The following is a 27,819-nucleotide window of genomic DNA, read 5'->3' on the forward strand; positions in this document are numbered from 1 at the left end:
GCCAATATTGCCACCACCATCTCCCTGCCAAGCTTCCCCTTTGTAAACCTTCGGGGGTTAAGCACTCCAGTTTCCCATGTTCCAAGAAGCTATTATTTGGACACAAAGATTGTGCATTTTTTGGTCGTTTGTTGTTGTTGTTTGGATGAATTGCTATGTGGCACGAAACTTGTTGTGGTTGGACCCATCCCTAAACAAACAGCTGAATTTAAAAATACTATTTTTTCTGGTGTTTAAAAAAATACAGAAAATAGTAATCATTGGACTAACTGAATATCCTACTGCCAATCACTGTTCCCTCAGTTGGAAATAGAAACAGATAATGATTTCTCAAAAGCTGACCCATCTTCACAGACAAGAAGTTTAGAAAGACAGGTAAATCCTATCATCCTTTGGATGGTAGCCCATATCAGGAGAGCATGCATTCAAATTATTGGCTTACTCCCTGAGTCTTATTACTTATTACATTTCCTATTACTTAAAGCTGTCATCTGTAGAGAGTTGTTGTTGTTTTCCCCTCAATGGTCTGGAGACTTGGTAACCCCAATAGCTTCTCAGACTACTAATATTTAGCCCACACCAGGGATGTTGTGAAAAGTGAAAATGGAGATTCCCAAAAGGTGTACTGAAACTTGGTTAAGGGTAACAAACTATTTTGTTGCCAGAATTATATACTGAAAACCCAGTCTGGTAAATTGGCATGGTGTAGTAGAAAGGGAATTGTGTTATGAGTTCTCTACTAAAGACATTCTCTAAAGGCTTTGGCAAATCACTTCAATTCCATGAACCTCAGCTTTCCCATACAGGAAATGAAATCATTGCTTTTAGCTCCAAGATCGTCATCGTTGTCATAGACCATTTATTGAACACCTGTTATATCCTTAGTGCTTCACCTACATTTACCACTAGACTATAAGTTCCATGAGGTGAAGGTCATGGATGATTTATTTACGACTCTGGACCTATAGTTTATCACAGTATCTAGCACACAGAAGAAACTAAGCAAACATTTTGGGTTGTTATATAATCACATGTAGTATTAAGTGCTCTTAGCATGATAGTAAAATATTCAATCCTTCAACCATTATTCAGATGAAAAAAGCAAGGTCTAAAAATCCTAAGTAATTTCCCTGAAGTCACATAAATAGTAAATGGCACAACTACTAAGCAAAGTCAGGTCTCGTGCCTCACTGCCTCTTAAGGGTGTGAAAATCACAGGTATTCCTGCTCAGAAAAATCTTCAAAGTCTCTCCGTTTCTAAACAGGAAATTCAAATACCTCAACATGGCATTGCAATCCTTCTTTCTCTGGCCTCAGGTCAGCTTTTCAGTTTATCAGTTCCAGGACCCATCACTCTCCCGTAGCTCTAACCTTGACAGCTTCCTTATATACACACACACGTTGATTGAGGCTCATCCATTGCTCATACTCTTCCCTTCACATCCCCAAATTCTTTTCTTCCTCCAAGATGCTGCCCCAGCATCTTCTTGGGAAGCCTTTCCCTGTTTTCTCAATCAGTATTGATTCCACCCAGAAGGGAAGAGCCCAATCCGATTCATCAGTGTGTCCCCAGGACCAGCACAGACACAGAGTAGATACTGAATAAATAAATATTGGTCATGAGGATTGATTCTCTTCTCCAGTTCACATCAAGGAGTAAAAAGCTATCTTAGCTGGGGATAATAACGACCCCCACTCCTGAATCTTCAGAAGGCTTTAGTGCTCTTACTTGCTGCCCATTCATTGCTGAAATGATTGCAAGAGGATTACTGTGTTCTTAGTCCCAGCTGGACATTACGGATATGTTTGTGAGACAGCCACTGCGAGTTTGTTTTAGAATAATGGCAATCAGTCCCAAAGTTTGGAGAAATTTTATAGTGAAGCTAGTCAATCTTTTAGACAAGGTGTATCATTCCACTGGAAGAAGATGCCTCTGTTTTGATAAAATCTTGCTTGCAGTACTCTCATGGTGTGGCCAGTAATCACATCACAGAGAAGTATGCCAACGCCTGGTTAGTTGAGAACATGCCTAAACTGGTAATAATCAATAGTAAATATAAGGCATTCGTTGCTTTCATCTTCATTCATCCGCTCATCTATTCCTCGACCATTTGTCAGGTACCTCCTTCATTCTAGGTCCTGTGCTACGAGTTGGGAATACAGGGAGGGATGAGAGTCAGCAATTTTGTACCCAGAGATACCTCTTGCCTGCTGGGACAGAGCTGAAAGAGGGTCTCGTTCATAGGCAGGTTGACCAAAGCTGGATGGGAGGAATCTGGGAATTGTGAGAGAGAGCACAAAGGAAGGTCGTCTAATCGAGCTAGGATGGGAGTCAGAGAGGAGGAAGGATGGAAACGGCCTGCTGGAGGAGACGCTTTTAGCTATATCTGAAGACCCAGTAGGAGTTAGCAAAGTGAAAAATGAGAAATAGATCCTAGGCAGAGGAAACAACCCTCGTGAGGGCATGACAGAATGATGGGGAATGGCTGCTTTGGAAAACTGCAGGAGAGGTTCGTTGTGGAGGTCTTGTACGCCAAGCTAAGGAGGATGGGGACTGTCACAGCATTATATGTGAAGCACAGCATGGGCAGATACGGATTTGGGGTAGAATAGTTACCCCTCAAATCTGCTTAATTATCGCCCTATCCTGAGGAATACACATTATCTCAGGCCTTGTTTGAAGAACACATTGGTTTGAGTTCGTTTTTTGCAGTAGTTAATAGCTTATGACTGTCTGGTCTTCAAGATTCTTGAGTTGAGGGCTTATGGAAATCATCCAAAGATCTTGTACTGAGCTGACAAGAGCAAGTTAAGTACCTGCCTCCCCTTCCAGCAACGAACTCTCCTGCTCTTTCTTTCATTCATTCACCGCAAGGATTCTAGCCGTGTTGCAAATTCACAATTTTCTAATCAAGCTAAGCTCATTAGTACCCCCCAGTTGGGTTGAAGTAGCTCCACTGTAAGTAAATAGATCCAAGGTCACCCGGTAATCATGGACAGGTTAGACGCTTGAATCCAGGGTTTCTGACTTTAAGGACAAGAATTCTTGACAAAAGCCTAAACCCCAGCCTTTGCTTACATGCCAAGGTAAACTCATCTCATTTTCCTAAGACTTGGCTTCCAAGCTCTCAAATAGGGGCCATAATCTCTGACCATCTCAAATAGTGTCCTTCAGACAAGCCTCAGGAACGCAGAGGCATGGCATTTCATCCTGATGCTTTAGACAGATGGAAATTGAGAATTAAGTCAATGAAGAGTGGCATCATCTGTGTCTGTCCACTTACAGAGAGTCCCATGTGCCTCAGGCTCCTGGAACTGAGTGCATGTCTTCCAGAAGGAAAAGAACGTAGCACAGGAAAGTTCAGCTGGGGTTGACAGACTTGGCGGTGCCTGTGCCCCACATCAGGTCCTCTCGCTGGAGAGAGCAGTTTCTAGATGTGTTACTGCACAAGAGGGACTGAGTCGGAGACAAGGAGTTCTCTTATGTCAGGGGAAGAAGGGGTGAGGTGGGGAAATCATACCGTCCAGTGCATGCCCCCTGTAAGCCAGTCACCACCGGCATCTCAGCTCCTTTCCCTCCACCCTAAGACCCTGTCTAAAGAAACTTCTCCAAGGGTGCAGAGTACGTGCTTTGTTTGGACAGGAGTGTGTGCATCGAGAGTGATGGATTTAGTCACTCATTCATTCGACAGTTATTTGAGCGCTCCAAGGGGCTGTATTATGATCAACGCCACCTAGCTACTACAGGGAAGGCAGGTGGCAGCGTGATCATTTGACCTTGGTATTGACTTTAAACTCTTTTCACTATAACTTGCTCAGCTACCAGCATAAAGTGTTCAAAAAGCACCAAGTAAATGGTTGTAATGAAAACGGCAAGGCCAGTTTTGTTTTATTGTGTTGTTGTTGCTGTCTTTGTTTTTCCTGGCCACACATTTTTATTCCATTCCTCTCTCTGTTCTCTACAGTGCTTGGGGCATGGGAGTAGAGAGGGAGAGCAAATTCCCCAGATGAAGACTGGCAGATGTAGCTGAAGGGCCCCTGGGACTCCAGTAGCAAGAGAAAATGAATAGCAGAGTCCAAGGATATTATTTCAGAAAGTGGCTCATGGTAGCTATGTCAGCAGAATCTTGGGGGAAAAACCAGGCATATTTATTCCGTCTCTCTCTCTCTCTCTCCACTACCTCTTATCTCTCTTTTAACTCTATCTCTGTCTATCTATCATCTATCTATCTATCTATCTATCTATCTATCTATCTATCTATCTATCTATCTATCTAATCTATCTATCTATCATCTACTTAACTGCCTTCCCACTTATTTACCTACTATGCCTACCCTACCTCTCCTTCTTTCCCTGGTTCTGCTGAGTCCCAGCAGGCAGGAACATGGAGGTCTTAAACGTACTCAGGGAGAGGTTAGCCTTCATGGGAACTCAGCTTTAACCCCAATTCTTGCCACTCCGAGGTCTCTTTGCTGGGAATATGAATTAAGTCATCTTAGAGAATAGAACTTAGATGATCTTATTATAATCTTACCCTCCCTGTCTTCATGTTGGAGGGGGGAAATGTGAGACCAACACTCAAGCAACCCCACGATCATCTTCTGCTCAAAAGGATGTGGTTTCATTATTCTGTAGATAGAGCATGGGGGGAGGGTAACATTTCCCTCCAACATATAAAAAGCCCAGGCTCCTGCTTCTAGTTCTGCCACCATCTCCCTCTGTGATCTGGAAGCAGACTCCTTACCTCCTCTGGCTCTCAGTCTCCCCTTAGCTAAAAGGGGTGAAGTTACTGGCATTGTACTCATCGGCTCGTGAAATCAGGGCAACAACCCTGGGTAAATATATTATTACCTCCTTTTCTCTTCTTGGATGAGGAAAGAAAGCTCAGAGAGGTTGGTTTAGTTTATTTAAGTCCTATCCAGCTTACATATGACAGAGCTAGGACCTGAACCTGGCTTTGCCTGATGCCAAAACCTGTGCTTTTTTGCAATTCCCTTGATTGAGTTTCGAAAGAGTAAAGTCTGTATTATTGGCTGGTCACTCTCCTATTGGGTCTGCATTTTATTATATATTAAGTTGGTCCTGGTCACCAGGAGGTTGGAGCTCCTGAGAGGTGCTGAGTCTGTCTTCTCTCCACCCTTGTGCTGCCAGGTATGCTACTGGTCACGGGAGTCCCCAGCGGGCTCAGACTCACCCTTAAATAATTGAATTATAATGAATTGATTTATTCTGGTTCTTTTGATAGTATTTCACTATGTAAACGGTTTGCTGAAATAAACAAGGGACTTTGGAGCTTGGAAGGGGCTCAACATTCTGCTGCCCCTGAATTCACAGACTCCTTTTTCAGATTGTCAGCATCCTAGAAATCCAAGTTTTAATTCTACTTGACCCTGGATCTTTCTGTTTGCGGGGGGGGGGATATGCTGCACAGAGTGTTTTAAGTGAGTACTGATTTCACAAGGTGATTCCATCCAGCCATCTAGAAATAAATTGGCCCCTTTTAAAGAAGAATATATTTTTTCTCTTGGCTGTTATTCTAGAATGTACAAAGCATGTTTATATCCATGTCCTATGAGAGTTTTGTGGGTATCCAGAGAGATTGTCCTGGCTGGGACAATCATTCTGTCCTTTTCTTCTTGTTGAAGTTAACATACAATGTTATTTTAGTTTTAAGTGTACAACATATTGAGTGAACAGTTCTGTACATTACTCAGTGCTTACTATGATGAGTGTAGGCACTGTCTGTGACCATATGGCATTACTACGGTGTTTAGGACGATCGTTTCTGTATTACAGATGGAAAGCCAGAGGCTGAAAGATGAAGCTAATTGTGCAAAGTCATATAGCGAATAGGAGGGACAGAAGTCAATTCCTGATTGGAAGCGGGGCTCCACTCTATTGTTTTGGAGTAAATAGGGGAAGGATGTCCTAGACCAGCCAGTATCCTTAGGATGACCCTAAGTTCTGTTATGCCTGGGATGTTCAGATTTTCCCAGGAAATGTGCCTATTGCCTGGATGATGTTTGTTTGTTTGTTTTTGCAAATTTTCATGGGTTTATAATTATTATTATTACATTCAGTTAGCCACTGTATAGTACATCATTAGTTTTTGATGTAGTGTTCAATGATTCATTAGCTGCGTATAACACCCAGTGCACATCACAACACGTGCCCTCCTTAATACCCATCACCCTGTTACCCTTTCCCCCCACCCCCTCCCTTCTGAGACCCTCAGTTCGTTCCCCGGGGTCCATAGTCTCTCATGGTTCATCTTCCTCTCTGATTTCTCCCTCTTCAGATTTCCCTCCCTTCCCCTTTATTCCTCCGTGCTCTTGCTTATATTCCACGTATGAGTGAAGCCATATGATAATTGTCTTTCTCTGCTTGACTTACTTCACTTAGCATAATCCCCTCCAGTTCCTGGAAAACAGTATGGAGGTTCCTCAAGATGTTAAAAATAGAGCAACTACACTACTAGGCATTTACCCCAAAGTTACAGATGTAGTGAAAGGAAAGGGCACATGCACCCCAATGTTCATAGCAGCAATATCCACAATAGCCAAACCATGGAAGGAGCCCAGATGCCCTTCAACAGACTAATGGATAAAGAAGATGTGGTCCATATATATAATGGAGTATCATTCAGCCATCAGAAAGAACGATTACCCACCATTTGCATCGACATGGATGGGACTGGACATAGTTTTTAATAGCATCTCGATCCCCAGTTTGGATGATGATTTTAAGCTCACCTGAAGACACCACATAGGGACCAGATTTCCAGAAGCTCAGTCTTTCAGAGGAGCCACAGCACGTAGATTGGACGGCACAATTAAGTGTTAGGTAGGGATCTTCATAAAATAGGAACCCACGCAGAAAGGGCTATTTAGTTTTGCCTGGAAGTATTGGAAAAATAGCACAGAGGAGCTGACACTTCAGTTAAGAAAGGATGGACGGGGGATCTCTTTCAGATGGCTACATCCTGATCTCTCCTTGTATATTTCGGTGCGGGAACAGCAAGCCATGTGCATGGTCCTGCCTCCTTGGAAGGCATCTGCCAGCCCCGCGCTTCCATGATCTGTGTCCTGGCAGCCGAGAATCACGGCAGCCAGCTGCAGCTTTACGTTATCCCAAGCAGAAATCACTGCTGTGATTTGAATTACATGGGAGCTTGAGAACTCACTTGGCCTTTAACTTTCACGGGAGCTCCTGAGGTATCCACCAAGCCCTGAGGAGCCTAGAACAGTAGACAGGAAGGGCTCCCGGAGGCCTGGCACTCTGACCCTCTTATCTGATTGAGCCCAGAGGGGGAAAGAGATCTGTCTTAAGCAACAGAGCAGTTGAGTTTACAGAGCTGGGACTGAAGCCAGTTCACTCCTTATGTGAAACCGGAATTCTCTTTGGAGTTCAGTAAACCTCCATTTGCCACCGTGAAGTTCTGTGGTGTCAGATAATGTACCCAGAACTCGGAAAGTGAAAGCCTTCATTTGAAACCAGGATCTGGCACGAACTCACCGTGGGACTTTGGGTGTTATTTTTTTCTAAATTTTATTTATTAATTTGAGAGAGAGAGAGAGAGCACAAGTGGGGGGGCGGGGGGAGGAGCAGAGAGAGAGGGAGAGGGAGAGGCAGATTCCACACTGAACAGGGAGCTGGATGCAGGACTGATGACCTGAGCTGAAGGCAGATGCTTAACTGACTGAGCCACCGAGACACCCCAACTTTGGGCAAGTTATTAAAGACACTTGGGATCTCAGTGTCCTAATCTGGAGGACTGAAATAATTAAAATAATAATGCCTTTCTCACAAGGTAGCTGTGGGGCTCATTTGGGGTATAATGAAGGTCGAAGTGTTTGTGAGTGTGTGTGCGGTCAGACATATCTAGCACAAGTCTACCCTCTAGATTTGCAAGTATCCATACACCTAACATAGCCATAAGCACAATGTTAGCTATAAGCACGATGTTTTACATCGTTTGTATAACGGCAGCTTTATACCCATTGAACAGTGACTCACAAGCATCTCCCCCTCCCTGCAGTCCCTGGCAACCACCATTCTAGTCTCTCCTCCTATGAGTCTCACTACTTTATATTCCCCATTCAAGTGGAATCATCCACTAGTGGACCTTCCGTGTCTAGCTTGTTTCACTTAGTATCGTGTCCTCCATGTTGTCTCAAGTGGTGGGATCTCCTTCTTTAAGGGTGAATAATAATCCCTCGTGACCACTGATGATGGGCTTTACGGTGCCGATGATTCTGCTGGTCTGATTCTACTGTTGCAGATGCCAGCTGAGACCAAAGAAGAAATATCTATCTGTTCTCTCCCTTCTCTGTCCATCTCCTGCAGACGAACCCAGCCGGTGCTATTTCCATGATGGCGATGGCGTATGTGAGGAGTTTGAACAAAAAACTAGCATCAAGGACTGTGGTGTCTACACACCCCAGGGATTCCTGGATCAGTGGGCATCCAATGCTTCAGTATCGCATCAGGACCAGCAGTGCCCGGGCTGGGTCATCATCGGCCAGCCGGCAGCCTCCCAGGTAAGCTCCCAGCCACGTGTGACATTTCCTCCAGACATTCTGCATCTCTATTCTGCCCCTCCAGGCTGCCCTCCTCAAATGTAATGTCACTGGATGTGGCCTCCTGACCATATCTCTAACTGAATGTAGTCCCAGGGCCTCACGAGTAGTACCATTTGTCAGGGATGAGACATGGAATGGTTAAATGCAGGGAACATCAGCATATAGGGTAAAACCTATTCTCCTGTTTCTCTACCTGTTATAATTCATATTAGGTGAAAGAATTCCATTTGGAATATGCCACTGGAATTCAATGGGGTAAGGCCAAATTCTTTTGGGGGAGTCCTGTTTTGGGGGGGCTTTTTTTGGAGGGGGGTGCCAAGTTGTATGCTCCTTGAGCACTCGCCTGTGAATTAACTCTATCATGAATTTGCTGTGTGGCCTTGGACTAGTCTCCCCACTTCTCTGGGCTCCATTTTCCCTCATCTTTAAATTAGAGGGTAGTTGAGCTTGATGATCTCCAAGGACCTCCCCACTCTAAAAAGCTCTGACTCACTCCTCAGTCCCCTAATGCACTATTTATGTTCTAGGATTCTTGCCCCAGGGGACTGACAGTTTAGTTGAGGGAACAAGAGATTGGGGCCACCAGTGCTTGTGTGATTCTAGGGATGGCCGTGCTGTCCCCAGAGCCCCCTTTCCAATTATCCTGCTGAGCAAGCACCTGCCTTCTTCCGAGACTCCCATTTCCCAGAGACACGACTCAGTGCTTCCAACCGCCTGGCCCGGTGGCCATCTCAGAGGCCAGCCTGCTCCTGGCCATGCAGATGAGTCATTATCCCCAGCCATTCCTCTGTCATAGTGCTTCCCTGGCTTGGAGTGGGAGATTAGGCCTGCCCTCTAGATGAGAGAGAGATGTGGCCTTCCTCTGGGGCCCAGTGAAAAATCCCTGGATGAGGTACAAGACAGGTCCCCTTCATTTATAAGTCGCAGTGTGTATTTGGCCATTTTTTTTCATTTGTCTGTTTGCTTGCGTTTATATGCATTCAATTATTTACGCTTTTGCATTTGCTTCTGACTGCCCTGAGTCGGGTGGAAGGGAGTCTTGGGTAGTGCCAGGCTGGTAAATGAATGAATCGAGGAATGAATGAATGAGTGAGTAGGTGGATGTCTGGGGTTCATCTTCCCCGTGCCACCTCTGTACTTGCTGAATTCTTTGGTTGCACCTGTCACCTTGAACCCGAATTACCTGTGTGCATGTCTCGCTCCACCGAGGCTGCTCGTTCTTGGAGAACAGCTTTGAGTTACATTCACTTTTGTCCTCTCATCTTCAAGCACAGGCCTGGACAAGACTAGGTGCTCTGGAAACGTCTTTAATTGACTGTAGATACATGCTTGTGCGTACACGTGCTTGTGAGTCCGTACACACACACACACACACACACACACACACACACACTGCTGCATGCAGATGAGCAACACCAAGAGAAGATACTCGGGCATCACCTCTCTGTGGCATAGAAGGTTCTGCTCGGGAACAGCAGGGCTGACCGGCCACAGAGCCGGGAATTCCCAGTTCAACACCAGCACCCGGTTCTAGAAGTGTTTAAAAAAAACATTGTTCAAAAGAGAATTGACACAGTGGGAACCTCACATGAGTCAGAGCTGAGGTAGCCGCTGTGCTTCAAAACCACCCAAAGTGTTATGGCTGCTAAAGTGAGAGAAAGGAGAGAAGGAATTGTCCAGCCATAGCATTTGAGAGGAGACTTCATGGGGCAATTATTCCAGCCCTGTAAGGAGGGGCTGTCAGGAATTACGGGTGATTATCTCTTCCTAAACAAAAATCCAATTTCAAAAAATCATTTATAAATACTAGCTCTTCGATCTACAAAGAGGAGATGAGGAAACAAAATCATCCTATTGAATTATTCATTGTAACCAATTTTATTTTAATGAAATCGACTAGGTTCCATTACTCTGGGCTTGGACATAATCTTTGTTACGAGGAGACTTCGGCTGTAACTAAATTTACCATAATGAGATCAGCTTGCTGGAGAATACAGGGTCAGGGGAGGGGATGTGTTGCTGGCTGGGTGCAGGGCCAGGCAGGCAGCCTGGAGGGTGTCAGAACAAAAGTCTCCTGAATTCCCCGACTGAAAGCAAATGCCTAGAAGTCACTCACGCACCGTCCCTGCCATGTACACGCACATGCACACACGTGCATGTGCGCGCAGACACGGAGCCTGCGTGATTCTGGGTAGTGTTCTCCCTGGAGCATAAATGTGGCTCCCTTCTGACAACAGAGAAGAGGAGGAGGACGTATAACCGTGGCCTTCATTACCCTGTGCACTGATTAGAGGAGGCTGCTGGTTAATTTTCACCCAGTCAGGGCGTCCAGTGAAGAGGTTGACAGCTTGAGGGAAGGAGCTGGGAGATTCTTAGATGCACCACATGCCCCTCGCCTTCCCCCAATGCAATTAACTTTCTCCTCTTTCCTCTACCTCTCTTCCTTTTTCTGTCTCTCTTACTCACATGCATGCATGTGCATGCACACACACACGAAATTCCCATGTCAGAGCATGGGTCCTGGGGAGAGTGGCAGGGGGGCAGGGTCATGGGGTGCCCCAGCCACTGTAGTAGACCGTCCTGCACTCCCCAGCCAGTCCCCTCTCTTGGAGACACTGAGAGGTGGAGTGGCTTCTCCAGAGCCACACAGCTCAGAAGTGAAGAATCTAGGATTAGGATCTCGTAGAAGCCGCCAGTGAGATGGGGAACATGTGGTCACTTCCAAGTCGGAAGTCAGTGGACATCTGGAAAACTGCACTGGGAAAGAAGCGGGAAGGAACATAGCTGGGCAGATCCTATTGTTGGTGTCGCCATGCAAATGCCCTGAGGCACTTGGATTCTCCTCTGGCAGACTCCGGGGCACTGCCCACACCTCTGAGTTTAGCCTGCTCCTATTCCCTTCGAGGTGCGCTGTTCTGAGGTCCCCCAGTGGTCATTCACGGGGACACTCCATTAACTTGGGGGGAGTGATGAAGTGGCCACAATTGTTCTTCGTTCCTCTTTACAAGCCAGCTTTGTCCACTGTCTGTCTTCCTCCGATGCTCTAAACATGGTCAGTGCAGCTGTCTATAGGATAGGTGCCTCCCTCTGTGCTGGAGCCTATGGAAGAAACCAGGGAATGGAAGAACCAGCCCCTGGCCTTGTGAGGTGCTCCTCCATCAAAATAAGCTGGCAGGGTCTCGCCGGGACTGCCACAGGGCCGCACTCATCGTGCTTCTTGAGTCTAGAGAATTGCTGAAAACTTGAGTTTCAATTTTGTAAAAGCCCTTTGCTTCTAATAACTTCCAGTCTCTCGCGTGTCCGTTCTCCTCCAGCAAGATCCCAAATTTGGTTAGGGCTATGCTATTCCACCCCAAACCTCGAGTCTTATATCCAAACGTTATCAGAGCCATCAGAACTTCCTGGTGTGCAAATTGGGCTGAACAGTCTCTCATAAGAGACATTCTTTGGATATTTTGGCCATGCACCTTCCCGGCCCTGCTGGAATTCAAGAAGTCCCTGAGACAGAACAAAAATGGAAATGAACCGAAGGAATCAAGTTATCTCTCTTCAGGGAACCTCAGAAATGGTTTGGGTTAAGTTCTTGCAAAAATTTCATCTTGTCCTAATTTTGTCTCCATGTTTGCATTTCTCTAGTGCTTTACAACATAGGCTGCCAAAATGAGATGTAGATATTCCTTCATCCTGCCCCCGCCCCCAGCGTTTCTACCACAGTCCATTTCCTCCTATCTAGACAGGCACCTCCCTCCTTCGGCAGTGGCCTAAGGAGGAAATGGAAATACTGACTCTCTGGAATGTGCAGGGCTCTCCAGGGATTACAGACCTTCAGTCAACCAACCAATTTATTTGGTTAATCCTTTGAGGGTAAAGCTTAGACTAAGCATTTCCAGGGCAGTAGTTTCAGGGCCAAAATAAAGAAAACCTTTCTAAGAACAAGAACTATCCATAGGGGGACGGAGTGCCTTGTGATCTATCTACTAAGCTCACCATGGTAAGGCATTCAGGCTGAGCTGGTGGTTGAACGGGAGGTCCCTGCCTTAGAAAGCAGGTGAGAGTCTAGACCTCTCTCCTTCCTTTGTAATTGATTCTCTGACTTTCTGTTCCATTAACCCATTATTGGGCATATCCGTTTTTCGCCACTTTACCTTGAATTGCTATGACCAGCTTCTAGGCATGCCGGTAATACTTTGGGCCTCCATGAAGATAACAAGTCCTAATTTGTCTTAAATAATGTATTCATTCATTTATTCATTGACTCAAGCAGAAATCTATTCACTGTGGAACATGAGTCAGTAAAGAGTGTGGGAGTTCATGGAAATCATGTGACTGTGGCTTTGCCCTCTTTGCCCCTCCTCTGACTTGGGAACCTTGAGCAGATGACTCCTCTGGGAACTTTAGTTTCCTCTTTTGGAAAGAGGGAATAACAGCATCTACCTGGTGAGCGTTTAGACGGTCAATGTAGAGAAGACACCTAGCACTGGGTTTTTTTGTTTTGTTTTTTTGTTTTTTGTTTTTTCCACTTATTGGGTAGCTCAAATGTTAATTCTCTGTGTCGCTCATGTTAGGCTTCTCCTCCACACCCTCCCCCAGAGGCCACAGGGACCCATACTTCCGTGGAAGCTCACTCAACATTCCATTGAGTTAGACATAGTTGTGTTAGCCAGTGTCTTCTGGATCCTCAGGACCGTGCCAGCCATTTTTAAGAAACTCCAGAGAAACGCTGGTCCTGTTGCTGCCCTCAGAGGGCTCACCCTGTCGTCCGTGGGGTGTGTCCTACGAGAGACAGCCGCCAGAGACCCAAGAGTGAGATTCGGAGGGAGTTCCCTGAGGAAGAAACCACGCTGCTATCAGCTTACTCAGCCGGCAGGGCTGAGAGCCAGCACATAGGGAAGGATAAGTCCTTCGCCCACTTTCCAAAGCCCTGCACAAATTACAACAATAACATTTATCGAGTTCATCCAGCTTCTGCGTCAAATTCCTTGAATCCTACTGAAACTGCTGTAAAAATAGGAATCGCAGCTCTCACTTTCCAGATCAGGACCGCGAAGCTCAGAGGGTTGAGTGTGCAGCTCCGGGGCTCGCCCCATGAGGGGCATAACCAGGTGCTGGCCACCGTGTCCATGCTAGGAGCTCAGGTGCAGGACGCGGCAGCTGCCGCCGTGAGCGACGCAGAAGCCGCCGCTAGGAGAACCGGCGTCTTTTGCTTCTTTTCATACATGGTGTCCATTCAAGGAACACCAAGAAAATGGAACTTGTCACACCAATACCTCAAATATCACCTCACCATTTCTGCAGTGCGGTGTAGACTCCATCTGTAGGCAGTCATCCTCTTAGATAAAGCATTGCCGTCTCTGGAGAGTCATTTAAAATGTGTTTATGAAACTATGGGAGGACTGTAGGACATGTCTTAGGATGCCGACCCCGAAGTGTAAAAAAGATTTCTCGGATCTGTGCCTAATTATTTCTGGGTTATAGGAGAATGCAAGAAGAAAGGCACAAGGAGGACAGATGTGGATGGAAGGGGTATTTTTGCATAGTTTCTAGGTGTGTTTCCAGGTGTTTCCAGGCATGTCGCAAGCCCTGTGTGCTACGCAGGAACCCCTGCAGTGTCAGTAAGAGAGTCACAGACGAGGTGCACTCCTCGAGGGCCAAGTCTGAGCCAGGAAGCAAGGGCCATTTCTCTGTGTCTTCTTCATCCTCACGTCCAGAGGAAGGGAGCAGATACCCACTGGGTTCTCTGGACACAAGAGTAAGAAATCTCCGCGAGCACTTGCGAGGCCGTATGGGAAGTGCGGAGGGTCTGGGGAGAGACACAGGGGAGGGAGGTAGAGACGGACAGACAGACATCCAAAAAAAAAAGCCAATAAGAAATAAAAGGGAAATTGAAAAAGGCGCTTATAAAGGTGTGTAGGGACCTCCTTCAGATGCTTGGAATTTAGACTTAATCCTAAGTGCGGGGTGGGGGGAGAGCTTTTCAGAGGTTATAAGCAAGGGGGCTGCCAGAATGGGATGTCCATTTGAGGAAGCGGAGAGACAGCTATTAAACGCATCCTGTATGCCAGACCCTGTACTAGGGCTTTAAAGCACATGATCAAACTGAGACATTTCCCTTTCATGTCACAGTGAAGAAACAGGCTCAGGGAGCCGAAGCACCTCGCCCGTGGCTCTCCTCCTCTTTCCTCTGCCTTTCCTCACCCCACCCTACAGGCACTTCACGGGAACAGCCTCCCTGGGAAAGTTTGCATGGACCAGCCATTTTCCAGGGCTATTTAGATGACTGGATTTGCAAAGGACAGAGAGAAATCTTGGCCTCAACCCCCCAGAGGTGAGGTCATTTCTAAGCGTTTTCCTTTCCTTGCATGTACCTTCACGAAAGCGTGCCTCTCTTCTCCCTGGTGAAATGGGACAGCATCTGCCCGTGGTGGAAGGAGAACAGGCGAAAGGAACACACTGACATTTCAGAGAAGATTCCAAGCAGTTTTCCCAAATACCCACGGGATACGCTTTCTCCTGGTGGTTTATGAATAATTTTTCAAGAGCACATGTGCGAGTCATCTAAGGAGACAGAACAGAAAGTCCCATGGCCCGTTACAGCCTGTCCCATTGATGTGGGGCACCAGAAACCCCTCCAGGAGAATAAGAAACAGCTTCTGCCTCAGAACTGAGCCCCTGGGCTGGTCTCTGTGACCGCCCTGAATTTGTCATGGCAGCCTCAGCCTGGCAGGGACTTGAAGTTGGCAGAATTATTCACGATTCCGACAGAGGAGTCCACCACCAGACACTCCTCCCAGCCCTCTCTCCTCCACTCCCTCCTTCACTCATTGATTCTGTTGGTATTTATTCCAGCTTAAGAAATGCCAGGCATCACGACTGACTCTGATAAGCTTTGGATGAGAACTTTAAAGGAAAAAAAGGTGAAATTTAGGATCAGGTTCAGTGTGGTTTCCGGCTCCGGGGCCCACCACTCACTGGCCCTGTCACTTTGGGCAAGCCGGTTCTCTTGGCTCCTCTGCAACTTCCTATCCGTAAAGGAGCAATAATAACCCCTATATGGCAGGTGCTTGTCAAGGCTGGGACGCTGGATTGAGACTGTGGTTTTTCCTTCTGAGAGCAACTGAAACATTTCCTAACGAAATGCTTCTTTCTGCCTATGAAATTTTAGCAGTCGAGCCATCCAATTAGGAACAACCGAGTTTGGGTATTTATTTATTTATTTTTAAGACATGCTCTTTGGGACACAAGTTGAGAGAGGCTTTGAGTCTCTTGGTCTTACTCCACTTAATGAAGATTTGACTTTGCTCAAACAACCCCCCTACACCTCTCAAGCCCCTATCTGCTATGAAATGATTCTGCTCTTTGGACTGAAAATCAGTAGAATCTTGTCGTCCACCTACTATGTCCAAAGCATCATTTTCAGCCGTGGGTAGAGGTTGAGACAAACCTGTGAACCCCGGCCCTCAAGCAGCCTGCATGGAAAAAAGGACAGGGACGTTGAAATCGGGCAGGACAGAGGTTGGCACTGTGCTGTGACCCATGGACAAAGGCAGCTGGCCTCGGAGGGCTGTACACGGATGGGGGTCTGTGCCCAGCCCTTGAAGGTGAGCACCAGCCACGTCCTGACTGACCAGGACGGTGCCACGTGGAGCAGAGCAGACCCGGTTTGAGGATCGAGTCTTCATTTCTTGCTTGCCAGTGGCCTCCTTCCTCGGAGTCCGAGAGCAAGCACGACTTTGTGGTTTGGGGCTGCTTCCACCGCTTCTCTGCAGAGAGCAGGCCTGGCCCTGCCAAGCCACCCCATGCCCCTCTAGGAAGATTCCTTTGTCTTCCCTCCAAGCCTGCCCCGCTTCCATCTCATCGGCCCTCCACGTCTTCCTTCCCCACTCTCAGACTCGGACCAGACTCCTTCCTTCCTTCCATCCCTGGCATTCACTCAAGGCTGTTTAGGACCCCTCTGCATTCTTGCTGTTCATTTTCCGTTTCTTTCTTCTTTTCCTTTTTTTTTTAATTGTTTCTGTTTTAAGTGGGGGCCCCGGCATGTAGCCAGCATGGCCTTTGCTGTATAATTTAGTTTCATGTTCTGTACCCAAGAAACATGTAAAAAATGTAAACAGCGTTCACTCTCTTGGGCTGCAGTGCACTTAGCAAGCATCAGCCAGTCAGGCTTGCTGAGCCCGCTGCTTTGGCGGTATTGAATTCTGTCCCCAAAACCACATGCTCATTTCCCTATGTCTGAAAGTAAACTTTCTCAAGCCAGGCCCAAAGGCTGGGGTTCCGAGGGGAGCTGAGGTTTGGCCACGCACAGGATCTTGTTTTTGTTTGTGTTTGTTTGGCAGGCCCCCTGCTCCCACCCCATCCCACCAGCCTTACTTTGTAAGGTCGCCTGGATGTGTTATCTGTAGACCCAGACCCAAAAAAGGCCCTTCCACCCGCTCTTCGACCCCAGCCCTGGGTTTCTTCAAACTCCCCTAATGTTTCACCAGGCTCTAAGTCCCAGGAGGTCCTGGGTACATTTGTGCATGGTCCTTTTCCAGGGAAGGATGGGTTCCATCAGGCTTCTGAGAGGTGCCCCTGCCGAGAGGCGTGCTTCCATGCCAGGCCGGTCCCCCAGATATTTCCTGGGCTCCTGCCCTCCCCGGGGCCCTTACCCACACCGGACCCATATGTGCAGCTGGTGGACGGGCACGCTTGGCTGGTATCTGAGTTCCTCTCCATCCTGGGACACAGCAGAGTTGGGGGAGAGGTCTGGTCTGCTGGCATGATATGGCTTTCAGGAATGTGGCTGCTGTCTGAGTGAGGTCCGGGTTTGCAGTGCTGCCTGGGAGCAAGGGGTGTGGGGAAAGAATATCGATTCCATGCAGTGTGAGGAAGCAGAGAACCTGGCAGGTGTTGGGGAGCAAGGGGCAGGAGCTTGACATTGCAGAGAACGCAGAGCTGTTAGGAGCCCAGGCTCCAGGGCAGCTGTCCAACAGAACTTGCAGTGACAGTAGACGTGTTCTGTCTGTGCACTGTCCTATATAGAGTAGCCCCTAGCCACATCATTTGGAGGCTGAACTGTCCTTCAAAGTCTAGCTCAAATGGCACCTCCTCCTTATGGCCCCCTCTGACCATGTGCAGCCTTCGGTCTTCTGATATCACGTAGCCCTTCTGGAACCATCCAATGACCCAGAGCACAAGCTGCTTTCTACTTTGCATTTCCTGCGTCCACAGCTTTTCATACCAAATGCTCCATGAGCAGCTAAGGATTCGGGCTCTATCTTTTAATGTTTAGGGATTTCCTGTCCCTACCATAGGGTTTGCTGCCTGGAGAGTACGCAGGGGGTGCTTCTGGATTCATTGAACGAGGCCGTTGGCAACAATGTCCACTGAGCGATGTCTCCTTTGTGGCTGGCTTCAATGTACAAATCAGTGTCTGTAAGTGATTCCCTGTGTGGCAGGGTACAGTCCCCTGACACATGCAGTGGGTGACCAGACAAAGCGGGGCCTTCTTAAGTCCCCTGCTTTATCCCCTCCATTGCAGATAGTGTGCGTGCCACCGTGTGAGTCAGGGGCAGGGCCAGGGGTCCTGAAAGCCCATCCTGGGCCCCAGACTGAACTTCTCTCCGCTGCTCTGTGCCTTCAGGATCCCCCACTGCTCCAGAATGTTAGCCACACAAGCACAGGGGTCTTCATTGTTGTTTCTAAGATGAGAATGAGGGCCCGGCACAAAGTAGGCAGGTGGTAAATATTTGTGACTAAACCTGCACTTTGCTCTGTTAACAGCTGTGTGCAGAAAGGATGAAACAGCTTCTGGAAGCTGGGCCACATGGCAAAGGCTCTACCCTTTTGCCGCTTCTTATTCTGGGAGAGATTTGGGTCTCCGTGAGGTCCCTGGGAGTAGATGACTGCAAAGGTTGGTGGAAACCCAAGGGACTGTCTTTCTGGCTGGCGAGAGCAGCTTACCGTCTAGAGGTCTCCCCGTGAGAAGCCCAGCGGAGGAGAGTATGAACGAGAAGGAGATGGAAAGGAGGAAGGAAGGATAGGTGGAAGGAGGCAGGAGAGGGATACGGAAGTAAGGGAGAGGCGGAAGGCGGTGACTCAGTGGTAATAAAGGACAATAAAGGGAGGAATCTGCTGGTCATGACAACAGCTGACCACAGTGACAGGAGCCATGTGAATGGTAGGCTAGCAGGGTGCTTACGCCGCAGGGGCTCTACCCAAAGCCCCTTGCTGTTCCAGAGCATAAACACCTGACGGCCACTCGGGGAGGCAGCCCCTCACTCACTCATTTGCAGAGGAGTAAATCGGGACTCACAGCAGTTAAGTAACTTATCCGAGTTTCTGCAGCTGGCCCAGCGGTGGGGCAGGGAAATCTCGAATTGGAACCCAGGCCTGTCTTCCTCTACAGCATGGAAGAAAGAAGTAGGGAAGGATGAAGTGGGGGCATGTCAATTCTGGGTCTAGCAGGTGGGGCGTGCCTGAATTCCTGCCCGTGTAGGGGTCCTTCTCCTCCTGCCTCAGCCCTCCAGAAGAGGTGCCAGCAAATCGTTTTGCAGTGGAGGAGTGTAAGCGTCCCAACGGGTTCAAGGTCATGCTGTCAGCACATGGCAGCAGCCGAGAGCCCAGCCCACATCCCTTTGACTTTAAGATGTGTGTGACTTCCGCTGCTCAGTGGAAGGTTCAGGGACGTGGCAGGTGTAGGGCTGGTCAAAGAGTTCACACTGTGGGTCCCAGATCGTGCTGCTGCTTCCACACCCTGCTTTCGTGCAGATGTATGCTCCCTCTGCCAAGGGCGCCCCTGGGGGAACGCACTGCTCTGTAATGTCTCTGTCCCTTGGAAGAATCTGCTCGTGGGTGCTGGGCACCTAAGTCAGCCGCACCCATTGGGCATTTGGTGGGCAAAGCCCCCAGGTTGCATGTCGCAGTCACTAGCCTTACCTCTGACATCTGGAGGGGGCAGGCCAGAGAGCAATGCTGCCCTTGTCCTTAAGAATGAGCGCCCCTATTTGAGCTTCAGCTCAGCAGGACACTGTTAAAAGCCTGAGCAATCCTCGTCCTCTTGTTCCTTGCATAAGTCAGTGCCCGGCATCCTTCGGGGCCTCTTTCTAGGAGAAATCAAGCTCGAGGCTGCCCTGGGTAAGAGCACTGCCTACTCTTCAAAAGCAAAGACAAGGGAGCCAGTCACTCTGTGGTTTCCAGCCCTGGCTCCCTTGGGTTAGAGGCGGGGATGAGGGCATCCTGAGTTCTGCAGTGAGACCCCAGGGACAGTGCACTTGGCATGGCCATCTTGGCATCAGGTGGGGTTTCCTGCAGGGCACAGGACTCGGACTTCATCATGGATGCAACTTGGAACACACAGGTCTTAATTAGAAAAGCTGGAGAAGAGGAGGAGGGAATGGGGAGCGTGAGGAAAAACAGGAAAGAACAACCTGGAAACTGCTAGTTTTATGAACTCGAGAAAGTCTTGTTCTTTCAACACACAGATGTTTTTAAGTGAAAAATCACTCCTCTGACCTTTTTTGAATAGGCCTGTGTGGTCAAAACTGCCATTAACCACTGTTCAGCTAGCTTGGATGTGGTCAGTGCTTTTCTGGTTAACCCGTGAACATCTCAGGACTCCCAGAGAAAGGCCAGGAAGAGGTCTACAGGATGCCTACGACACAGCGCTTGGGTCCATGTGGCTCTGAGCTGAGTGGTGGTCTTCCGTGTTGCAGGACTTAGCTCCAGAGCCGGCTGTGTTCTCCACTCAAGAGCCAGGAGAGAGGGCATTTGGGATGGGAGCTAACTGGAGTTGTGTTCTCTGGCTTTGGTGTCTGATTCTCCACAGTGGTTTCTAGGTGCCGGGTTTAGAGCAGACAGCATTGCCTGCTCCCATTCTAGACTCACGGTATCTCAGTATCCTGGGCCAGCGCTGGAAGTGTTTCAGTGCTTAGTGTATTCCTCCAGACCTGGCAATACCTCTGGGCTCTGAAATAAAAGTCATGATGCTTCCAGATTCCCGTCTGGAGTCGGCAGTGTTTCCGGATTTTCATCTTTCGCTGGCAGCATCTCTGTGTTCCGATCTCGAGTTGAATGGATGCTTCAGTGGTAGCTAACAGTGCCCTTTGATCTGATCCAGAGTCTACACTGCTTTTGTACTTCCTGATCTAGAATTCAGGAAATTGCATGAATGGCTTTCAGTACAAATGCTGGGAAAAAAGAGAGAGAGTTGGCAACACGGAAAGATAATGGTGTGCTTTTAAACAGCCGTGGGCTCAGAACTGTGCTTGCAGCAAGATCTGATCTCGAACTTTGTCCTTCATGTCTCTGCTGTTGACATCATCTGGGAAGCTCGGTTTGTCATGGCTCAGCTGTGGCCCGTTTTCCCCCTTCTCTCGCCTCTTCTCCGGCCTCTGCTCTCCAGACCCCACGTGACGTTAAGAGTCTGCGTTTCAGACCTGGCCCTCAGGCAGATTGCCCTGGCCACTTTTTCCCCCGTGCCCCTCCCTCAGCCTGAACATACCTTGAACACAGATCCGAACTCACTGTTCTCTGCGTATTTGCTTCTATAGTCCTTTACCTCGTCCCTCCCCCCACGGGAGCAATTTGTGAGAAGGGATTTTACCTTTATTCCCTTTTATTTATTTTTTTTAAAGATTTTATTTATTTATTTGACAGAGATAGAGACAGCCAGCGAGAGAGGGAACACAAGCAGGGGGAGAGGGAGAGGAAGAAGCAGGCTCATAGCAGAGAAGCCTGATGTGGGGCTCGATCCCACAACGCTGGGATCACGCCCTGAGCCGAAGGCAGACGCTTAACCGCTGTGCCACCCAGGCGCCCCCTTTATTCCCTTTTAAATCTGGGATCCGTTTTCACCCTGTAGACCAAGGTGAATAAGGAACCTACACGAAGTAAATGCTATGTGAATGTGTACTGAATAAGTGAATGAATGAATGAATGAATGGAGAAATAGAAAAATTCGGGGTTTGGCTGGGTAAAAGTCTGAGTGTCCCAAAAGAAAACTGAGATTTCTGGGAGCCCAAAAAGCCCTGCCTCTCACCCCTTAAGAATTTCAAGAAGGTCCCACCATGCACTCTCCTGACCCTGTCAGCATCTCATGGTTGCAGGAGGCACATGTGCCGTGAAGTCACCCACGGACCATCTGGCTGGGGATCCCGCGTTCCTCCTCTGCAACAGGAGATTACGTAAGCTGGACAGCAGCCTCCAGATGTTAGCAGTTTCTGCTCATTTTTTTCCCCTCCCTTCTCAACAACAATAATAATTAAAACAAACAGAGGCCTCATCCCCCACACCCCTGAAATTACAAACAGGTGGGCCCAGATGCCCTTCCCCTCCAAAATCCTCCCAGTCCCTAAAGCCCAGCTGCCGACCCTCAGCGAGGCCTGCCCTGTGCCGAGCAGGACAGCCAGGCCAGCTGCCCTGGGGCTTGGGCCACAGGCCTCAGAAAGGAGGACGTGGGCCATGTCATGAGAAGTCCCTGTGCTGGGCTTTCCCTCTCCCGGGCTTCCACCCCCAAAGCCTTGGCCTCCAAGTTAAATGGATGTATTTTGGAAGACTAGGTGGCTTAAGAGATTAGTAATGAGATCCCAAGTCTTTCACTGCTGGGTCAGGAGTTCAGAGGCGGGCCTGGGTGACTGGTGAATGGCATAATTACGGAGCCGGGAGCAGGCCTACGGAGGGCCCCTGTGAAATGAGCCCAGCCAGGCCTTTCAAGGGAGGAGCTGTCAGCAGCACAAAAGCCGACCGCCACATCCGACACTAATCACTCTCTCTTGTTAGAGGATTTACTAGCTGGAGAAGCTCGAGCCCCTGCCCAGTGCCTCCTCAGAATGGCTGTCTGGGCTCCAGCAATGGGTACAGCCCAATGCCTGGCTCGCCTGTACGTAAGGTGGGGAGATGCCACTCGCCCCTTGGGGTGGGACTGTGCCCTCTAACACTTCATACTCTATGAACTGGTGACCAGTGTCATTATTCTTAATTATTGCCACCGCTGCTGTGCCGATTTTGTCTCCCTTTGCCTCGGTTTCCCCATCTGAAAATGGGTAAATATGAAGCTCCCCTCCACCGCTACACAGGCTGGAGTTAACGGAGGCAAAAGCAGCTGAGGCATCACTGTCACTGCCCCACGATCACCATTCACACATCGTGGCCCTGAGTGCCCTCGCCTGTATCGAGGGAGATAGATGTGGAGTGACCGGGGCCGGCGGGCGTCAGACCCGGACCTCACCAGCCTCGACAGCTGTGGCTTGGGCACGCTTCGTATCTGTAGAATAAATGAGGGCGGTGGTGCCTGCCTCCCAAAACTCAAGGGTCTGCGCTTGGAGCACGGTCGCTGGTTTCAACTTGGCCTTGCCGCCTCTCACGGGTGCTTTCTCAGGTCTCTTGAGTAAACTTTACCTTTACAAGAAGATTAGGGCATCCAGTTTCCATCCCCTAGAACCACAGAATGGATCGTGAACCATTTCTCTTCCAAGAAATGTAGTTTCACTGTAGAAGTGTCAATGCGCTTCAGAACAGGGGTATCTTCAGTGAGTTCTTTGCTCTGTTCTGCTCCAATGCCTGGCTTCTTCTCCATGGTCATTTAGAGCAGGCCAGGAGTTTGGAGCCCAAACCTCAGGATTCCGGACATGTGTGGAGGGAGGTGCAGTCCCCAAGATCTTAGACCCCCCTGGAGTGTGGAATACCTAATATATTAGGGACAGACCTCGGGGGCATTGAGGGGCTCATCACTCCAGGGCTGAGCCCCAAGGCTGGAGGGCATCAGATGCCAAATGATCTTATCTGGAAATGTCTCTACTTTACGATTGCAGGAGTCATATGTGCTGTGAAGTCACCCGCGGACCATGGGTGAAGGGTGGAGGCTCTGAGGTCCGCTGCTATTTCCAGAACTCTGGGTGTGAAGAAGGAGGCATCCCTCCGCTCTGCACACCCACCTTGTACACCTTGTACACCTTGCTTCTTTGCTTGTCTGTCCATGCCAAATAATAAATCTTGAAATTGAAAGAAAGGCAGTCCATTCCTCCCCCTCCTATCTCTGTGAGGCAGGCATCAAAGGGGAAGACAGCTCTGGAGGCCTGGGGAAAGTGATAATTGTTTCTAATGGTCGCTACAGGAAAGCCTGGCTTTTCTTCCCACCCCCCACACCCCCACCCCCATCTCTCTCTCTCTGTTTCTGTCCCTATCTTTTTTCAGTGCTATTAAGTATGTAAAAAGGAAGTCGGGAGAGGGGATTGGAGGTGTGTGTGTGTGTGTGTGTGTGTGTATCTGTCAAACCTCAGTTACCCTTAAAGTTCTCTCTGTTCAGGGGTCAGTTTGGAATGAGGGGCACAGGGAGGAGATCAGGATGGACATGGGAGCGAGGAGCAGAATCCAGAGGGGGGAGAACTCCAGTGCTGTCCAGCCAGGGGGATCCCGACGTTTGGGTTTCCAGTGTTCGTATATGTATCAGTTAAGAGCAGGCACATGAAACACTTGTTAGAATGCCCGATACAGGTTTGCTCCGCTCTCCGAAAGCAGGGTGCTCTCGCGACCCCTTTTGTAAGCCAAATGGCATAAAGCAAAGAAGCAATTGCCATTGATTTATAGGACAAAATTTTTGAGTGTTCCCAGACCCAAAAAGTAATCTCTCTTAGGCTTTTTGATACCTTGTGACACATCTCGCTAACAAAGGCACAAAATAAACTGAGATCAAGCACAGATGCTCACAGGCACAGCTCAAAGCTCTGGAGGCTCCGTGCAGATGGAGATGCTGAGCATAGTTCTGGAAGAGCTGCTGGGTGGGGCAGCTCTCGCTGCTTGGGGTACTCACCCCAAAACAAACACTAATGCTGTTTTTGCTTCTCGCCTTCTTTCATCAAAGCGAAAATCCTTTTTGGCTTCCTTTCGGTTAGCGAAAACAGGTACAAATTTAGGTCTTTCATACCAGCAAAGGGGTGCAGCTTGAACTTTGGAAAGACAGGGGATACCTGTATATAGTAAAGGGTCAATAACATTGTTATTGTTGGTAATTCATCCTTTTATTCAACGAGTCTTGGCTTTAGTGCTTACTTTAGGCTTTTCACTGCTCTTGACACTGAAGATGTAAGAGGCAAGCCCCCATTCTTGCCCTCAGTGAGCTGATAGCCAAGTTCAAGGATTGCAAATAGGTTCATCTTCTGGGCCAGTCCTGACCAATGGTGAGTGGCTCGCCATAATGTTTTAGTAAGAGGGATTCTGAGGCCTCCACTCAGGGGAGCAGTATGCACTGTTTAATGGCGTCTGTCCTGAGCAAGGGCTTGGGGGGTGGCAGCACTGCTGTGTGCCTTAACTGGTCCAGTGGTCTCGAGGGCCCTCATCCTCCCCGTTAGCAATCAGCCTGTTTCCCATCAAGGAAGTAGAGGTCATATTAACACCTCCCTCAAAGGGTAGTTCTAAGAATTAAATGAAATAGTGGAATCGGACAGGCTCTGGTGTGCATGAGAGTAATGGGAGAAATTGCTGTGAATACCAGTTATTACAGCCATCATCATATTTGCTGTCCAACAACTGCATGGGAGCCTGGGTGGTGGACGGGTCCAGGCTTTTAGTGCTCACAAATGAATGCAAGGTCTTCTGGGGTCTTCCCTGCACCACGTGGCTATTCCCATGTCCACACACCAGGCTTCTGGATCAGTTATGTCAGCCCTGAAGCACCTGGTTAGCCTTGAGGAGCCCCTTAGTTCAATATGGCAACATTCGCTGAGCCATGCCTAGTAACCTGTATTAGACACCAGTGAAGAGGAGAGAGAAATTGGGCACAAGCACTGCCCTTGATGCTCAGGCATGGAGACAGGTGGACAGACAAGAAACCACCCCCAGAGAGGTGACCAAAAGCTATTGGGGAGTAAGAAGGACAGGGACCTTGAGTCAGACCACTGGCTTTGACTCTTAAGCTGTGAGGAAGTTCCCAGTGCCTTCCAAACCTTGGACTCCTTATCTCTAAAATGGGGACTATGGGCTCTGGGAAGCAAACTGAGGGCTTCGGGGGGGGGAATGGGATAGGCTGGTGATGGGTATTAAGGAGGGCACATATTGCATGGTGCACTGGGTGTTATACATAAGCAAGTAATGAATCATGGAACTTTACATCAAAAACTAGTGATGTACTGTATGGTGACTAACATAATAAAAAATATTACTATAAAATTAAAAAAAATAAAAAAAATAAAAAAATAAAATGGGGACAAAAGTGCTTTTTCCTCCTAGTTAGGGCAGGATGCAACCTGGGCAGCGTCAGTACCACGAGAGTTGATGCCCTTTCTCTTCCCTAGCGGAGCACTGCGGAGGGACCACCATGTTCTGGAAGGGACAGCCACGCTGGCTCTACAGAGGTGACTTTATTGTACCTGGCTCACTCAGTGTTGGGGTCTCCGTGGCCTGATCCATGGTCTCCCAGCCGACTTGTCCTCCCACCGTCTTCACATCAAGGAGTCCTGCCTGTTCCTCTTACAACCTTGCAGTTCTTGGGGAAATAACTTGGCATTGGATCTGCAAACCTGACATTAAAATATGGCCCAAGTGGAACTATTTGGAAACACTGCCTGGGGCGTGTGTGTGTGTGCGCGCACGCATGTGCGCACGTGTGCCGGTGCGTGCATGCACTTGTGCATTTATGTGTATTGTTAGTATCAGCATGCACCCCCACACTCCCCCTCCCTATTCCTTTTCCTCTCTTTTTCTATGAGACCCATTCCCAGGTCCCTTTGGGTTGAAAGAGGAAATTGGAGAGGACGGGCCAGAGATTTGAAGAGCACTTCCTCCCTCCTGTGATTGACAAAAGGGCATGTAAATCTGTAAAAGGAAATTCAATAGAAACCTCATGGCATCTCCCCTGTGTGGGAAAATACCAGAACTCCAGCTCCCCCTGTTCTCCCTCTGTCTCCCCGCCTTTGTGTACGACGTGTGTGGGTGGAAGATAAACTGGATTTAAAAACCCTTTGAAAGCAAGACATCGTTAACTCCTCTAATTGAAAGCAGTCTTCGGCAAAGGAGGGGTTTGGAGGCAGGAGCTGGATGGAGTGGCTGGTGGTGCGCGGCGTGGACAAGAGCCCCCAAGTCCTGGGGCCACAGACATCTCTGTGTCTGTCAGTCCAGGCAACCCCAGTCACCACCAGACATCTGGCCCATCCCAGAGGAGCTTACGGCCAGTCTCATCCATCCCCAGTGAACCCTGTTCCCATCTCTCTATCAGATGTGATGGCTGGAATTGGATCTCTGAGGTTACCCCCAGTGCCGATATCCAATGATCTCAAAGCTTTGGGGGGACGAACCAACTCTTTGTCACATGCATGAAAAGAAAAGAGAAAACAGAAAACACATTGCTGGAATGGCTGCAGTAAATGTTTATGTTACCCCTCTGGCGTTCACAGAAAGGTGGCTGTGAAATTAGCCTTCCAGAGACCAGAGACATGGGATCCAGGAGTTGGCTCAGGGGCTGACAGAACAATCCCGCTTCATGACGGAGTCGACACTCTCTCCTGCAGCATTCACCAGGAAGAGGCTGGGAGTGAAAAGCTGGCAGAATGTCAGAAATGAAGATCCTTTTAGGGATCGTACTCTGTCCTTCTGCCCATGGGAAGGCTAAGTGTCAGAGGAGGTTAGCGGTGGATCAGCTCTAGCAGGCAAGCCTATTTCCTGGCAACCCAGGGCTCTTTTCGACCACATCACCCACCCCGGGGCAGCCCTGTAGGGGCCTGCTCTGGCTGCTGAACCAACTTCTATTCAGGTCCATCCTCCACGGCAGCCCTGAGAGATAGGCAGGTGGCCCTTTTCAAGGCGGCCTTAATCTACTATTAAGGGTGTGGGCTGTGTTTGTGCCTTAGCATTGAATCCTGGTTCCCCTAACGAGCTGGGTGACCTTAGGCAAAGCATGGGGCCTCAAGTCCTTATCTATGAAATGGGTACAATCATAGTACCTCCCTCACAGAGTGGTTATGAAGCCTGCATGATTCAGTACATACGGAGACCTTCACAAAGCGCCCGGCCGAGGACAGGCACCCCCTCACTGCCACCGCTCCTGCTGTGACTTTTGTTCTCGGGGCACCTACCGCATCCTGGTGCTAGGCGATCAGCTAGGACTGACGTGAGCATGAGTAAAGGGTGCTTCTTACCTGGGAAGTCTTCAGAATTTCGGGGGATAAGACTGGGCTCTAAACAACCGTAATCCAACCTGACGAGCGCCGTAACCGAGGTATATTAAGAGCTGTATGAACACAAGAGAGAGCAATTAATTCTGCCTGGGGG

The 27,819-nt window shown here is 48.7% G+C and overlaps 1 protein-coding gene across 1 annotated transcript in view; it reads left to right on the forward strand.

The window, feature by feature from the left end:
- PAPPA (pappalysin 1) overlaps positions 1–27,819 on the forward strand; it is a gene marked incomplete at its 5' end in the record, with an annotated part of 257,025 nt that overhangs the window by 140,545 nt on the left and 88,661 nt on the right. The window contains one exon of the mRNA XM_034663722.1: positions 8,348–8,541. Coding sequence (XP_034519613.1) covers positions 8,348–8,541 — 194 coding nt within the window. The remainder of the gene's footprint in view (positions 1–8,347; positions 8,542–27,819) is intronic.

This window comes from Ailuropoda melanoleuca, chromosome 7 (assembly GCF_002007445.2).
Source record: "Ailuropoda melanoleuca isolate Jingjing chromosome 7, ASM200744v2, whole genome shotgun sequence".
NCBI classification, from domain to species: Eukaryota; Metazoa; Chordata; class Mammalia; order Carnivora; family Ursidae; genus Ailuropoda; species Ailuropoda melanoleuca.